Source organism: Rhinolophus hipposideros (genome assembly GCF_964194185.1).
Source record: "Rhinolophus hipposideros genome assembly, chromosome: X".
Lineage (NCBI taxonomy): Eukaryota > Metazoa > Chordata > Mammalia > Chiroptera > Rhinolophidae > Rhinolophus > Rhinolophus hipposideros.
This window is the reverse complement of record NC_138046.1, coordinates 47,175,355-47,190,536: the sequence shown is the minus strand read 5'-3', so window position 1 is coordinate 47,190,536 and position 15,182 is coordinate 47,175,355. Positions and strand designations below refer to the sequence as shown.

The window sequence follows — 15,182 nt, the reverse complement described above, 5'->3', positions numbered from 1 at the left end:
TTAATAATAATACTAGTAATAACAACAATAGCAGCAGCAGCAATATGCAGACGTGGTAAGTGCCCTACTGCACTGAAAAACATTATATTGCAACTTTTAAAAATAACTCCACAATTTTGATTCTAAAATGAATTCAGAAAAAAGAGCAATTGTGTGTTGTAAGGCTTTTTTTGTTGTTGTTCATCTCTTCTAAATAACTTCATTCTTATTATCATATTAAGCAAAACAAAAATGAGAAGACCAAATATGTATATGTGTATATATACACACACAAACACACACATCTCTCTGTGATATATACAATTTCAGGAAGTTGTATAAAAACATGAGGAAAAAAACGAAAAGTAAACAGGAAGAGCTATAGACTACAATGAGGGTAACCATGTATGCAAATGTAGGTAAATTTCCAAGTTCAACTATTTGAACAATTCATTCAGAATCACATTGTCAGAAAAATATACTGTAATTTTTCTGGTAATAACCCTAAGAGACAGACCCACAAGTCCAGAAAAGTTGTATATTTTCACCCCTTCTTATCAATGTAGGCAAAATAACCTCATATTTTCTTTAAACAAAACCAAATTGCTACTAAAGTTACTACTACTCAAGATTTCTAAAGTGTGTAATATTTGTTGCTGGGATTTTTGTCACAATTTCATTTGAAAGTACAAAGGATTTCTATACTATCAACCCACACTCCTCAACTATAAAGAAAATGGACAGTTTTTAAACGGAAATTTTATAATAGACATGTTTTGGAAAACATATTCCTTGGAATACTACCAGTGTAAGACACTGGGGTGGGAGGATAAAAGGTTCTGTAGTCAAAAAACTGAAGTCTAGGAACAACATTGTTAACATAAAAGGTTCTGAGAATTCCTGCACTGAGCAAAACTGTTTGATTTTGTTTAACCAGTGCTCCCAAAATTTACTTGACCATAGAATCCTTTTTTCAGGCAATACCAAGGAACCAGTGTTCCTCGTAACAACTAACATTAGGAAATGTATAATAAATTGCCTTGATTAGCTGTTAAAAATGTCATTTCATATGTACCTGTCCCAAAGGTAGTCACTGAAAGAATTTGCTAAAGTCCCAAAATGCATCCATGGTATTTCACATCAGGGAAAAAAAGGAAAAAAAGCCTAGCCTAGCTTTAAGATTTACACTATCTTTAGCAAGTTGTAGTTATTTTCAGAATACTTGTTTGGACCCCTTTACTGCCTGTATGTTATTTAATCAAGTCCAAACAGCGAAGTTCTAACTCCTGTGAAAATCTAAGAATGAATGCAACCCTCCAAATCCTTGCTTTTCTTTTGGGGCTTCACTGCAAGCTAAGAAAACCCTGTAGCTATAAGCTACACCTTCAAATAAAAGAATATAATCTAAGTTACCTGCATTTTATTAACTGGGGCTATGAGCTGCATTTATGCGATGCTATAGTAAAATAATGAATGTTCCAACAATATTAATCCTGAAGCAAAGCAGTGATTACTTCATTCCCCTAACATCCCCCATCCCTATTAAGTATATACAACACAATACGTACTGTAATTACTACTTTATCTATGGGAGGTTAAGCAACTTGCCCCAATAGTTGTAGAATAATTGGTACAACTATTGCTGTACCAATAGTCAGCAGAGACCAACTTGTTGGAGAGACACTGTGCATATTACAACTATAGAAACTATATCAGACAATCACCCTGACATATGAACGAAAACAGGAAATTCCTTTACTAATAGCTTATTATTTAAGGAATTTTCTTCTTTTGAAATAATTTTGGACACAATTTGCTAGAAATCTAAACTTGAACTGAAAAAAATAAGATGGTATGTTAGCTTTTTGTGAGTTCAGAACTTAAGAACAAAGTCTTAAGAACCATAATGAGGCATTCGTTACTTTGTCCTGTGTTAGATGAAACCAAGTAAGTAAGCTGCAATTAATTCTGGGTAAAGTGTGAATGTGAATTAATTATGTCGCCAGGCTGTGGCATCACTTTCTTCCTAGGTTCTTGCTTCAATTTCAAAAGTACATAAAAGTGTAACAAAATGTGCAAGATAAAATAGACATCAACAATTTTTTTTAAAGCCTAATAGATACAATGACTATTATTATAGAAATAATACATTTTGGTAACCCATGGACATTTGGTCATTGATTTCTTTTTTATAAAAATAAGGTGGCCATTGAAAGAAAAGAAAAAAACACTTTAAAACATCTATGGCAGAATACATGTAATCACAGTATTTTATATTATGATAACATATATCAAAAGCATTTTATCAGAGATAAGGCAAATGGTCGAAGGAAAAAAGTCTGACATGAAAGGAGTCAAGAATATTGACAGTTCAGTAAAGAAAAAGGAGTTAAAGAATCAGGTTCAAGTTTCATAAGTTTTTTGTTTTTGTTTTTTTTAGTGTAGAAGCAGAGGTAACAAAAATTGGTCTTCACCTGGTAAGTGTGTACTCCCTGAGTCCTGAATGCAAATTCATGGCAGAAAAAGTACCTATGCATCCACGCAATCTTTTATCTCGACCAATCTTCCATGTTACAAACAGTGGGCTGTAATGGAAGATAAAAATAGGGTAAATCAATCAATTGAACTCCGGCAAGTACTTCTTGAGTTTTTACTACATGCAAGGTTAGGTGCCTGAGATACAAAGACCAAATGACAGGCCTTCAAGGGGTTAGGTCTAGCCTAATAGGACTATATTTCACAAAAATTACAGCTACAGTGTATTGAGTGTACCCTATATGTTAAGCAGCACGATACATGCTTTAAACCAATTATCTATGTTAATCCTTATCAACAACTCTAGGAGGCTAGTGCTATTATTAACATTCCTATTTTATAGATGAGGCAGTCCCACAGTTAATACATAATGAAGTAGGAACTCAAACCTGGGGCAATCTTTTTTTTTTATTAGTTTCAGGTGCACAAGACAAAGTAATACTTGGACGTTTATCATTTATATCCCTCACACTGTGGACCCCACCTCCCCCCATCCATTATCTCTCTGACATTGCACCGAGCCATCACATTTCCACTGTCTCCACTCCCAATGCTGTACTCTGCCTCTTGTAAGTATATACATACATATGTATCCATATATATATAAAATTATAGTTGGCATTCATTATTGTTCAGCTTCAGGTGTACACTGCAGTGATCAGGCATCTACATCTTCCCTGAGGTGGTCTCCCAAATGGGACACGTGTCCATCACATACCTTACAAAATCTTTACAACATTATTGATTACGTTCCCCAAATTAATTTTCAAAACCCCATGGCCATCTTGTGGTTATCAACTGGTTTCTAATACCCTCACCTTCCCCCTTACCCCCCCCCGCCCATCTAACAACCCTCAGTTTTTCCTCTTTGTCTCCAAAACTGTTTGATTCGTTCATTAACTTATTCTCTTCTTTAGATTCCGCATATAAGTGAGATCATATGGTATTTGTCTTTCTCTATCTGACTTATTTCACTTAACATAATGTTCTCTAGGTCCATCCATGTTGTTGCAAGTGGTAAGATTTCTTTCTTCTTTATGGCTGCATAATACTCCATTGTATAAATGTACCACAGTTTCTTAATCCAGTCATCTACCGATGGGCATTTCGGTTGTTTCCATGTCTTGGCTATTGTGTATAGTGCTGCAATAAACATAGGAGTGCATAAAGATTTTTGAATTGGAGTAGTAGGTTTCTCCAGATAGATACCTAGGAGTGGAATTACTGGATCATAGGGTAGTTCCATTTTCAGATTTTTGAGATACCTCCATACTGTTTTCCATAGGGGCTGCACCAATCTGCAATCCCACCAACAGTGCACAAGCGTTCCCTTTTCTCCACATCCGCGCCAGCACTTGTTGTTTGCTGATTTATTGATGATAGCCATTTTGACTGGGGTGAGGTGGTATCTCATTGTGGTTTTTATTTGCATTTCTCTGATGGTTAGTGAGGTTGAGCATTTCTTCATATGTCTGTTTGCCATCTGTATGTCCTTTTTAGAAAAATGTCTCTTCAAGTCCTCTGCCCATTTTTTAATTGGGTTCTTTGTTTTTTTGGAGTTGAGTGAGTTATTTATAGATTTGTGATATTAACCCCTTATCAGATATATCATTGGCAAATATCTTTTCCCATTCAGTAGGATCTCTTTTTGTTTTATTGATGGTTTCCTTTGCTGTGAAAAAACTTTTTAGTTTGATGTAATCCCACATGTTTATTTTTTCTCTTACTTGCCTCGCACGAGGGGCTATATCAGTAAAAATCCTACTCCGGGTAATGTCTGTGAAGTTTTTTCCTATATTTTCTTTCAGGTATTTTATGGTTTCAGATCTTACATTTAAGTCTTTAAGCCATTTTGAATTTATTTTTGTATATGGTGTAAGGAGGTGGTCCAGCTTCATTTTTTTGCATGTGTCTGTCCAGGTTTCCCAGCACCATTTATTGAATAGACTGTCTTTACCCCACTGTAAATTCTTGCTTTTATTGTCATAGATTAAATGGCCATATAGGCATGGATTTATTTCTGGACTCTCTATTCTGTTCCATTGATCTATGTGTCTGTTTTTATGCCAGTACCATGCTGTTTTGATTACTGTAGCCTTGTAGTATAATTTGAAGTCAGGTATTGTTATACCTCCCACTTTGTTCTTATTTCTCAAGATTGCTGAGGCTATCCGGGGTCTTTTATGGTCCCATATAAATTTTAGGATTATATGTTCTATTTCAGTGAAGAACGTCATTGGTAGTTTGATAGGAATTGCGTTGAATATGTATATTGTCTTAGGCAGTATAAACATTTTAACTGTATTAATTCTTCCCATCCATGAACATGGTATGTGTTTCCATCTATTTGTATCTTCTTTCATTTCTTTCTTCAGTGTCTTATAATTTTCTGGGTACAGATCTTTTACTTCTTTGGTTAAATTTATTCCCAGGTATTTTATAGTCTTTGGAGCAATTGTAAATGGGATTGTTGTTTTTTAATTTCTCCTTCTGATGTTTTATTATTGGTATATACAAATGCAACTGATTTCTGAATATTAATTTTGTATCCTGCTACTAAATTCATCTATCAGCTCTAATAGTTTCTTGGTGGAGTCTTTAGGGTTCTCTATATGTAATATCATATCATCTGCATATAATGATAATTTTACTTCCTCCTTACCAATTTGGATGCCTTTTATTTCTTTTTCTTGTCTGATTGCTGTGGCTAGAACTTCCAGCACTATGTTGAATAAAAGTGGAGATAGTGGACAACCTTGCCATGTTCCTGATCTTAGGGGGAATGGTTTTAGCTTTTCACCATTGAGTATGATGTTAGCTGTGGGTTTGTCATATATGGCCTTTATTATGTTGAGGTATGATCCCTCTATTCCACTTTCTTAAGGGTTTTATCATAAATGGCTGCTGGATTTTATCAAATGCTTTTTCTGCATCTATTGATATGATCATGTGATTTTTATTTTTCATTTTGTTAATGTGGTGTATCACATTAATTGATTTGCGGATGTTGAACCACCCTTGCATACCAGGGATGAATAAACCTGGGCAATCTTGACTACAGAGCTTTAGCCCTCATGACTGATTGCCTGATTCTTCATTTAAACCTCAAGTTACTTATTGTTTCATAAGTCTAGTTTATACAATGAGGAGGAAAAATCACCAATGTCAATATATACTTACTGAAAACATTGGGGCAAACTACCGTGAAAGGGTGTTACGGAAAATACAAAGTTGCCTGTAACACAGATGTTGCTCTCTGCGAGCCAGTACAGAAGGCAGGCGTGTTCACAGCTAACACAAGGAAAAAGGAAATAAGTGCTATAAACTATTTCCAAAATGCCATAAAATAAGCTAGTGGGATAGAAGAAATTTTCATTGAGTTTGATCATCTTCAGCTTGGCCTAGAAAAATGAGTAGGGTTCGGAAAGGTGAAGGACAACAGCAAACATTAACAAAGTAATGCTCTGAAACCAGAAAATTTATTTTATTTTTTAGATAAAATTATTGCCAATAAATACAACTTCTGAAGCATGAACTATCAAAGTATCAAGTACAATGGCATCAAGGAAATAATGCGGTTTTAAATGAAGTTTTAATACAGTAGATGTTTGGATTCTGCAGCAAACCACTGACAGTCTCAACTATTGGTTAAGTGTAAAAACAATTATTTTCATTAGAAGTAACTTTATGTCAGTTTTGTAAAATAAATTAATTTACACATTTTAGGACATTTTGTAAAAAGATAAACACCCTGCAGTTGGGATGGTTTATGTTAATATGAGTATTGACGGTATTATTGTTGGTATAATATAAAACATTGCAGGTTTTTAAAAATTTAAATATTAGGGGGACATACCACACATCATATATTTGTTATATTAAGCTGTTGAGTTGGAGAACACATTCTTTCTTTAAAGTACTCTCCAGTCAGTCATCAGGAGTTGGGTGAAAAGATACTCTGTTCAAGCACTTTAATCACCCACCCAAAATATTTAAACTGTGCCAAGTTCTGACAAGCCACAATGGCAGACAGGTTCCCAAATAAATAATGTATACAAATCAGGGAGCAGTACTAAGAATTACCTTCTTCCAGGAGCCAAATGCCCAGAGACATTGAAAAAGATGACTAAAGTACATATAAGGCCAAGTTGTTGTAGCATTCAAGTGCTGAAGCACCTACACTAAAGGTACTAAAATAAAAGGCAAAATGTAAATTCCAGGTTTTCTGTTTTCTATATCATGTGTACTGAATAACTTATAACTTGAAACAAGATTCTAATGCTCCAGTTAGAAATTTTCTCTAATTTCTCTTGACTAACAGATCAAGAGAATTAGATGGAATTACTTTCTCACTTTTTCTATTACACATACAAATACTAGTATCCTAAAATTCACACATTATCTTTAAAGATGAATTTCACCTCTTCATTTTTTAACCTTCTAATTTGGTGGAGTCAATGTCAGCAACCATTATACAGACAGTAAAATATCAATCCTCTCCCCTAAGACAGAGAGTAAATGTTGTTGGAAAATACTTTTACCATAACAATGCCTATATAAAATGTCTCTACATATGTCCCTTGGCAGACTGAGAACAAAGTGAATCACACTGTAACATACATAACGTGTCGTTAAAATACCATGATGGCTTCTCAGTGATACAGAAGTAAGTGGTATATTCTCTTTCTCAGTGACTTGAGTGAGAAATCTAAAAATGTGAGTGAATTCATTTCCTATCAAAAACACAAGAAAGCCATTTAAAAGTAATTTATCTGCAATTCTCTTCTTGATCCCACTAAAAAATATACATGTACACCATTCTCACTATAATCCTTGCTACTCAAGCAAACATTCAAATGTGCAAGGTAAATGAAAAAGAACACAAATTAAATACTGTATTATGAAATCTGTTGGAGGGCATTCAAAAACATGGTGGGGGAAATGATATACTATTTCTTATAATGGAATGTTATCAGTGATGGACAGATGATGTATTCAGGGGGTAGGATGCTCGAGAGTAAGCTGCATTTTGCCTGGCAGACTGGGAGAAAAGGCATCCCATAATAAGAGCACGGATGTGTAGAAGTGCACAGCACTGTGGTCTCTCCTAGATCTAACAGTCCATGAAATTTAGGCACTATTGAGTGTGTGTTTGCAAGAGCCCTCATAAGAGGTAAAGCAGATGTAGAATCATCTGCATTCTCCCTGTTCCTTACCAGCATGCACTCTGGGGGTTGGTATTGCGGGGAAGTACCTGTGTCAAAGATGGAAGGGATTGCTACTTGACAACCCCACTGTGCCTGAAGATGGAAGATATCAGACTTTAAGTAGACAGAATAAAACTATTCCTTCAAAATCTGGGACTGTTAATTTTTCATTTGCAAATGCTCATCCAATGTATTTTATAAAGAATATGTATATGGAATGAAAAAAACCTACAATACCAAAAAGCAACATTTAATGGGGAAAATAACTTTGGGAAGTTAAGAATTTTAAAGTAGACTGAAACAGAATAAACATAAGTGAGCACAAGAGATTGTATGTTTTGATAACTATTTTGTAAAGGGCAATGACTATGGGGACTTCGATACATATTATCTGAAAATAGCAACAAAAAGTTTTCTTTTCCCAGTATACACAGAGAAGAAATAAGCAACTTCATTCTTAAATGTGTTATTAAAACATGTATGAGTTCCCAAAAGGACATAAGACATCAACATAATCAGAGACAGATCAAAGTAGAAAAAGGGATTTAAGCCTGTTGAGAGGAGCTGCTCAATGACAATAATATAAGGAAAACAGTTCATAGTAAGGCAGAGATTGAACAATTTTGGAAAATACTTTTACCATATGGTTTAAGGCCACCTACATACATTGAAAAAATATTACAAACTAGAAAGGAACTCAAAATGAAATATTAATGCAAATGTTTATCTGAGGGCAACCAATCATAGTTTTTAAAGGAATTCTCCTACTTCTGAACATTTTGTACCATGTTCTGAGAAACCTTTGGAGGAAAGTAAACTCTTTCTGTTTTTCCAAGTCCACAGACAGGAACAGGAAGTAACCAACTAATCTAGGAGATCCTCCCTGCCAACTGGCAGCCAATACTGTCAGGTCAATTGTAGTAGCTCTCAGAGAAATGCACTTGCATGGAACCAGCAACAGTACAGAAAAGCAATGTAAATCTGAGCCAGATGCTCCCCAGCCCAAGTTGCATGCCACTTCCTGTGGCACTCTTTGAGACGATCCTATTGCTGCAGACCAGAACAGGTTAGAAACAAGCTTGTGGAAGAGGGGTACAACTATGCAACAGGTGTATTTATTTAAAAATATTTTACCATAAATCCTATCCCCCTGCCATACCAAGGCAAAAACAGAGGTTTTAAAAAAACAGCCTTAGGGGCTGGCCTGGGGCCCAGGCGGTTAGAATTCCGTGCTTCTCTCTCCGAAGGCTGCCAGTTGGATTCCTCGACTCCCACAAGGGATGTTGGGCTGCGTCCCCTGCAACTAAGATTGAACACAGCACCTTGAGCTGAGCTGCAGCTGAGCTCCTGGATGGCTCAGTTGGTAGGAGTGCATCCTATCAACCACAAGGTTGCCAGTTCGACTCCTGCAAGGAATGGTGGGCTGAGCCCCCCTGCAAATAACAATGGCAACTGGACCTGGAGCTGAGCTGGGCCCTCCACAACTAAGATTGAAAGGACAACAACTTGACTTGGAAAAAGTCCTGGAAGTACACAGTGTTCCCCAATAAAGTCCTGTTCCCCTTCCCCAATAAAATCTTTAAAAAAGAAAACAACAAACACAAAAAAACAGCCTTAGACATTTACAAGCCCCCACTCTGGCAATTTGCTCTTCATTAGAATTGGATTCTTCAGAATGAGGTTTGTAGGTGATGACACTAACAATATGGTATCAATCCCCAGCGATATAATACTAATTACTATAACAGGGACATTCAAAAGGTTATTAATATTGTAGGCAGATACTGTTCAAGAGAGAAGCCCTCTAGCTTGGTTCTTTTCTTCTGTCTTCAAATAATAACTGCTTCTCAACTATGCTCAGGTTCCTCTGCTACGTAGCTCAAAAATCCAACTGAATTACTCAAAACATCCAGCTCAATACCATAATTCCCCAGGATCTAGGAGCTTAGAGAAAAACAGAAACGGCGGGGTCTTCCTTCCACCACCAGGTTTAAAACCTTTCACTTCCTATTCCAACACAAAGAAGTTATATATCTAATTTACAAATCATATAAACTACAGATTCAATTTGTAAAAATATACTCAATATGGTTAAATCCTATATTAGTTTTCTTGGGCTGCCATAACAAAATACTATACAATAGGTGGCTTAAACAACAGAAATTTATTTTCTCACGGTTTTCAGGCTGGAAAGTCCACCATCAAGGTTCCAGCCCGGTTCTGTTTCTGGTGAGAGCTCTCTTCCTGGCTTGTAGATGGCTGCTTTGTCCTCACATGGCCTTTCCTCTGAGCATTCAGAAAGAGCTAATGAGCATACACACATGAGCTCTCCAGTGTCTCTTCTTATAAGGACACTAATCCTATGGGATCAGGGCCCCACCCTCATGACCTCATTTAACCTTAATTACCTTATTATGGGCCCTATCATCCAGAGACAGTCATGCTGAGGGTTAGCATCTCAACATATGGATTTGGTGGGGGCACAGTTCAGTCCATAATAAATCCCTAACAAAAACGTTAGCACACAGTTCAAATTTTATATACTAATGTATCTAAGGTTATTGGTTGAAAGAACTTTGAAGAGATTATCCTCTTCCTCTTCATTTTACAGGTGGAAAACAAAAAGCAATACAGGGAGACTAGTGCACAGTTACCAACAGGTTAGTGTTAGAATCTGGTAGGTTCTCCAAATTTTCTCTCTACCGATTTAATTGTTTTTCCCCAGTACAGGGAAAAATCTGTTGAGTAGCAAACCTATTCCAGCAAATTGGAAAATCTCAAGAATACTACACAGTACCACACAGGTGAGCATAATCTCCTCCTCTTCTGATAAAGGTTAGCTGAGAAGATACCAAGAAAAACTGGAAAGTATAGATTACCCAGAAACACTTCACCCAATCCATAAACTTCTATACTATTCCCATTAAAAGCCCATAGCAGAAACTACCATTTTATTTATGATGGCCTCCCAACAGCCTTTCTGACTCCCCTTCAACCTTCTTGCTTCATTTTTTTCTTATTGTCTAGCTAGCCTTCAACAAACTCAGGTCATCTAGCTGACATCTTCAAATTTCCACCAAATCAAAATTTCCATTTACCATGGGACTGTTTAAGTAATTCACATTACTTAATAAGGCTTTTTAATAAATGAACGAATCATTAATGAATGAATGAGGCTTAACTCTTCCAGATAATGTGAAATTCAAATTGATAGGAAGCCCTGAAAAGAGAGGAATGGAAAAGGGTTAATGGGAGGGGGAAGGTTCTAATGCATTTTATACTTTCTAACCCACATCAATTCTTTACTGCAGATAAGAAACATACACTAAATTGCAGTTATAGCTTATACCACATTCTTCCCTCCAACCTTTGTAAACAGGTATCCCATGGGGCTCAGGAATACAAGGAGACACTGCTTAAACAGACAGCATTGGTTAGTATAGAAGACCACAAGTATCTGAAAGTGGGAGTCAGGAACTACCAATCTTTCAGTACTTTTCTCTACCTGATATTCCCAGAAATACTATCACAACAACATTATATATCCTCCCCCCCCCATTTTTATAATGCTGATTTAACTGGAAAATGCCAGAGGAAGAGAGGCCATAGAAAGTCTTACGTTTGATCGGGAAGATAGAAAAGTGTGTGTCTTGTAAATGAAAAGGTAGTCACCACCAACATACAACCTGCAAATCACAAGCATACTTTAAGGGATTAGCTTGAATCTGTCAATTTTTGAACTGAAAGAACCATTTCTTCCTTTTAGCAAGACCAAATCCAAATTTTCAGTAAACTTTAAAAAAAAAAATCAGTCTCAGACTTGATTCACTGAGAAAGTCTTTCGTATTATTTTATTTATTTATTTATTTGTTTGTTTATTTATTTATTTCAAGGTGGGCACAGCTCACAGTGGCCTATGCGGGGACTGAATCAGCAACCTTGGTGCTACTAGCACCACACTCTAACTAACTGAGCTAACTGGCTACCCTATTTTTTTTTATATCCCTAAATTAGATGAAAAAGTCTACCTGAACTGGAAAAAAATACCATACTTGCACATATTTTCTCTTCTTAGTTTACACTGCAGTAGGTATTAAATTTAATACATGGTAAGGATAAAACAGCTGTGTGGTTGTTTGTTGTTGTTGTTTGTTTCTGATAACAGGAACAAACCACAAATCTTTATTATCTGAAAATCTAACTCATAAATGTTAGTTGACAAATTGCTATAGATTTCCAAAATGAAATAATTTCTATTCAGAGTTCCTATCCCAAAACCATTTGTTCAAAGAACTTTAAGGTTTGAGACTCAGCCTTTACTATGTAAATAATTACTTTAATATAAAACAGACCAGGTGAAAACAGATGACCATCTGCTAAAGTCTTAAGATTTCAAAACTAATTATAAGCAAAACTAAGAGACTAGGATAACTAGATCCAGGAGTTTTAGAATGACTATTGATTGACACAGTCAACTCTTGTTTTTTATGCCATTAAAAACTCTTATGGAACCATATTTTGGGACTACCATTTGACAATTTGTATGCCAGATAGTCAGGGGAATTCATAACATTTTAAACAAAACAATGAAGACAACCGAGGGTTTTTTTGTTGTTTTGGTTTGGTTTCTGTAGGTATATCTTACCTCTCCAGCTAATTATCTATCTTCTACCATCTTCTCTTACCCTACAAACCCACTCAATTACCAGAAATCTAGTAGATAGGAAATATGCTGATTTATTTAAACACTAACATAAAAAGGACTGGAAAGTTTTCCAGCTTCTTCATTCTAAATTTTTATCTTCTTTCCCATTCCATGGAGATCCGATGTAATGTGCCAGCTTGATAAGTAAGACCTGCAATAAAACTGTGATGTATTTGTTTTTCACATGTTTTCTGAGTTTAGAAAGGTAAATGTTTTGATTTTTAAGATCCTGTATTAGATTACTTGCTCCTTTGGGAGAAAGGAGCTGGACAGACTGTTTTGTAGCAGGAATTCAGCAAGCCCTTCTTATTTTAAGGGAAAGAAGAAAGGCAGGATCAAGGGACAAAGTACTCAACTGAGACCATATTTTGTATCAGGGCTGCTTATGCTGCCATTGTTTCTCCCCACCTGTTTACCTTTCATAAAACAGTTCAACCTCGCAAGAATGTCTACCATTAAATACCCAAGAGGTTGAGTACTTTTTTAAACATGTAATTGACACCCTCACCTCTAAAATGCTTCTTTTGAAAAATCAACTTTATAAGATAAAAAATATGAATAATAAAATGGCAATAACTACATATCTATTAATATTTTAAATGTAAATGGATTAAATGGATCAAAAACATACGGTAGGGGCAGCCAGATGGCTCAGTTGGATAGAGCGCAAGCTCTGAACAACAGGGTTGCCACACGGGCCAGTGAGCTACACCCTCCACAACTGTACTGAAGGCAATGAGCTGCCGCGAGCTGCTGCTGAGTTGCTGGAGAGGCGGCTGGCTGGCTCAGTTGGTTAGAGCGTGAGCTCTCCACAACAAGGTTGCCGGTTCAATTCCCGCATGAGATGGTGGGCTGCGCCCCTCCCTGCAACTAAGATTGAAAACAGCGACTGGACTTGGAGCTGAGCTGCACCCTCCATAAATAGATTGAAGGACGACTTGGAGCTGATCGGTCCAGGAGAAATACACTGTTTCCCCATATTCCCCAATAAAATTAAAAAAAAAATACTTTATATGAGAGTTTAAAAAAATGAAGACACAGGATGGATGAATGGAGAAGAAAACAACACCCACACATATGCTGCCTACAAAAGACCCACTTCAGATTGAAAGGCACACTCAGACTCAAAGTCAAAGGATGGAAAAAGATATTTCATGTGAATAGAAATGAAAAAAAAAAAAGCTAGGGTAGCAATGCTTATATCAAAAAAAAAAAGAGCTGGGGTAGCAATACTTGTATCAGACAAAATAGACTTTAAAATAAAGGCTATAACAAGAGACAAAGAAGGACATTTCATATACAACAGCCAAGACGGGGAAGCAACCTAAGTGTCCGCCTACAGATGACTGGATAAAAAGATGTGGTACATATATACAATGGAATATTACTTGGCCATAAAAAATGAATGAAATCTTACAATTTGCGACAATGCAATGGACCTAAAGGGTGTTATGTATGCTAAGTGAAATAAGTCAGAGAAAGTCAAATACCATATCTCATGTTTCCCCGAAAATAAGACCTAGTGGGACAATCAGCTCTAATGTGTCTTTTGGAGCAAAAATTAATATAAGACCCGATCTTATATTATGTAAGATCCGGTCTTATACTATAGTAAAATAAGATCCAGTCTATATTATATTATATTATATTATATTATATTATATTATATTATATTATACCCGCTATTATATTAAATTTTGCTCCAAAAGACACATTAGAGCTGATTGTCTGGCTAGGTCTTATTTTTGGGGAAACACAGTATATATGGTGCCAGGTGGGTTCTAGACTTATTGGAGGGATCACATTGTAAGTTATTTAAATGTCTAACCACTATGCTGTATACCTGAAACTAATATAATGTTGAAGATCAACTATAATTGAAAAACTTAAAAAAAATTAAAAAACGACTTTATTAAAATACAATTTATATACAATAAAAGCACTAATTTTAAGTGTAAAATTCAATCAATTTTGACAAACATACACAAACATGTAACGTAAACCATAATCAAGGTATAGGACACTTTCACCACCCCAGAGTTCCCCCATGCCTCTTTGCAATCAATCCCCTCCCCACAGTCCTGGACCCTGGTGAACACTAACATGCTTTTAGTCACTATCGTTTTGCCTTTTCTAGAATTTCATGTAAATAGAATCATCCAATATGCAGTCATTTGTGTTTGGCTTCTTTCATTTAGAATAATGCTTTTGATGTGCATCCATGTTGTTTGGTCCTTTTTATTGTTGAGTAGTAATACACTGAATGGATATACCACAATTTATCTATGCATCCACAGATAGATATTTGGATTGTTTCCAATTTCGGGCTATTGTAAATAAAGCTGCTATAATATTTGCATTCAAGGTTTCGTGTGAACATAAGTTTTCATTCCTCTTAGGTAACTACCTATAAAGAGAATTGCTGAGCCATGAGTAGGTGTATATTTAACTTTATAAGAAACCGTCAAACTATTTTCCAATTGGCTGTACCAATTTCCAGTGACTGTACCAATTACATTCCTACAGCATTGTATGCTAGTTGTCCACATCTTCACCAACACTTGCTATTGTCCTTTTTTTAAATTAAAGTTAATGTGTAGGGATAGATATCTCAGTGTGTGTGTGTGCGTGTTTATTATTATTATTATTATTATTATTATTATTAGTTTCAGGTGTATGGAACAATGTAATAGACATTTACAACCCTCACAAAGTGATAACAGTCCTCCCTCAATCTACTACCCCTCTGACATCAT

The 15,182-nt window shown here is 35.8% G+C and overlaps 1 protein-coding gene across 2 annotated transcripts in view; it reads right to left on the bottom strand.

Annotated features, from left to right (window-relative positions):
* AMMECR1 (AMMECR nuclear protein 1) overlaps positions 1-15,182 on the bottom strand; it is a 168,109-nt gene that overhangs the window by 99,761 nt on the left and 53,166 nt on the right. For both annotated transcript variants that reach the window (XM_081043675.1, XM_081043676.1), the window contains exon 2: positions 2,454-2,564. In XM_081043675.1, the coding sequence (XP_080899801.1) occupies positions 2,454-2,564 (111 nt within the window). The remainder of the gene's footprint in view (positions 1-2,453; positions 2,565-15,182) is intronic.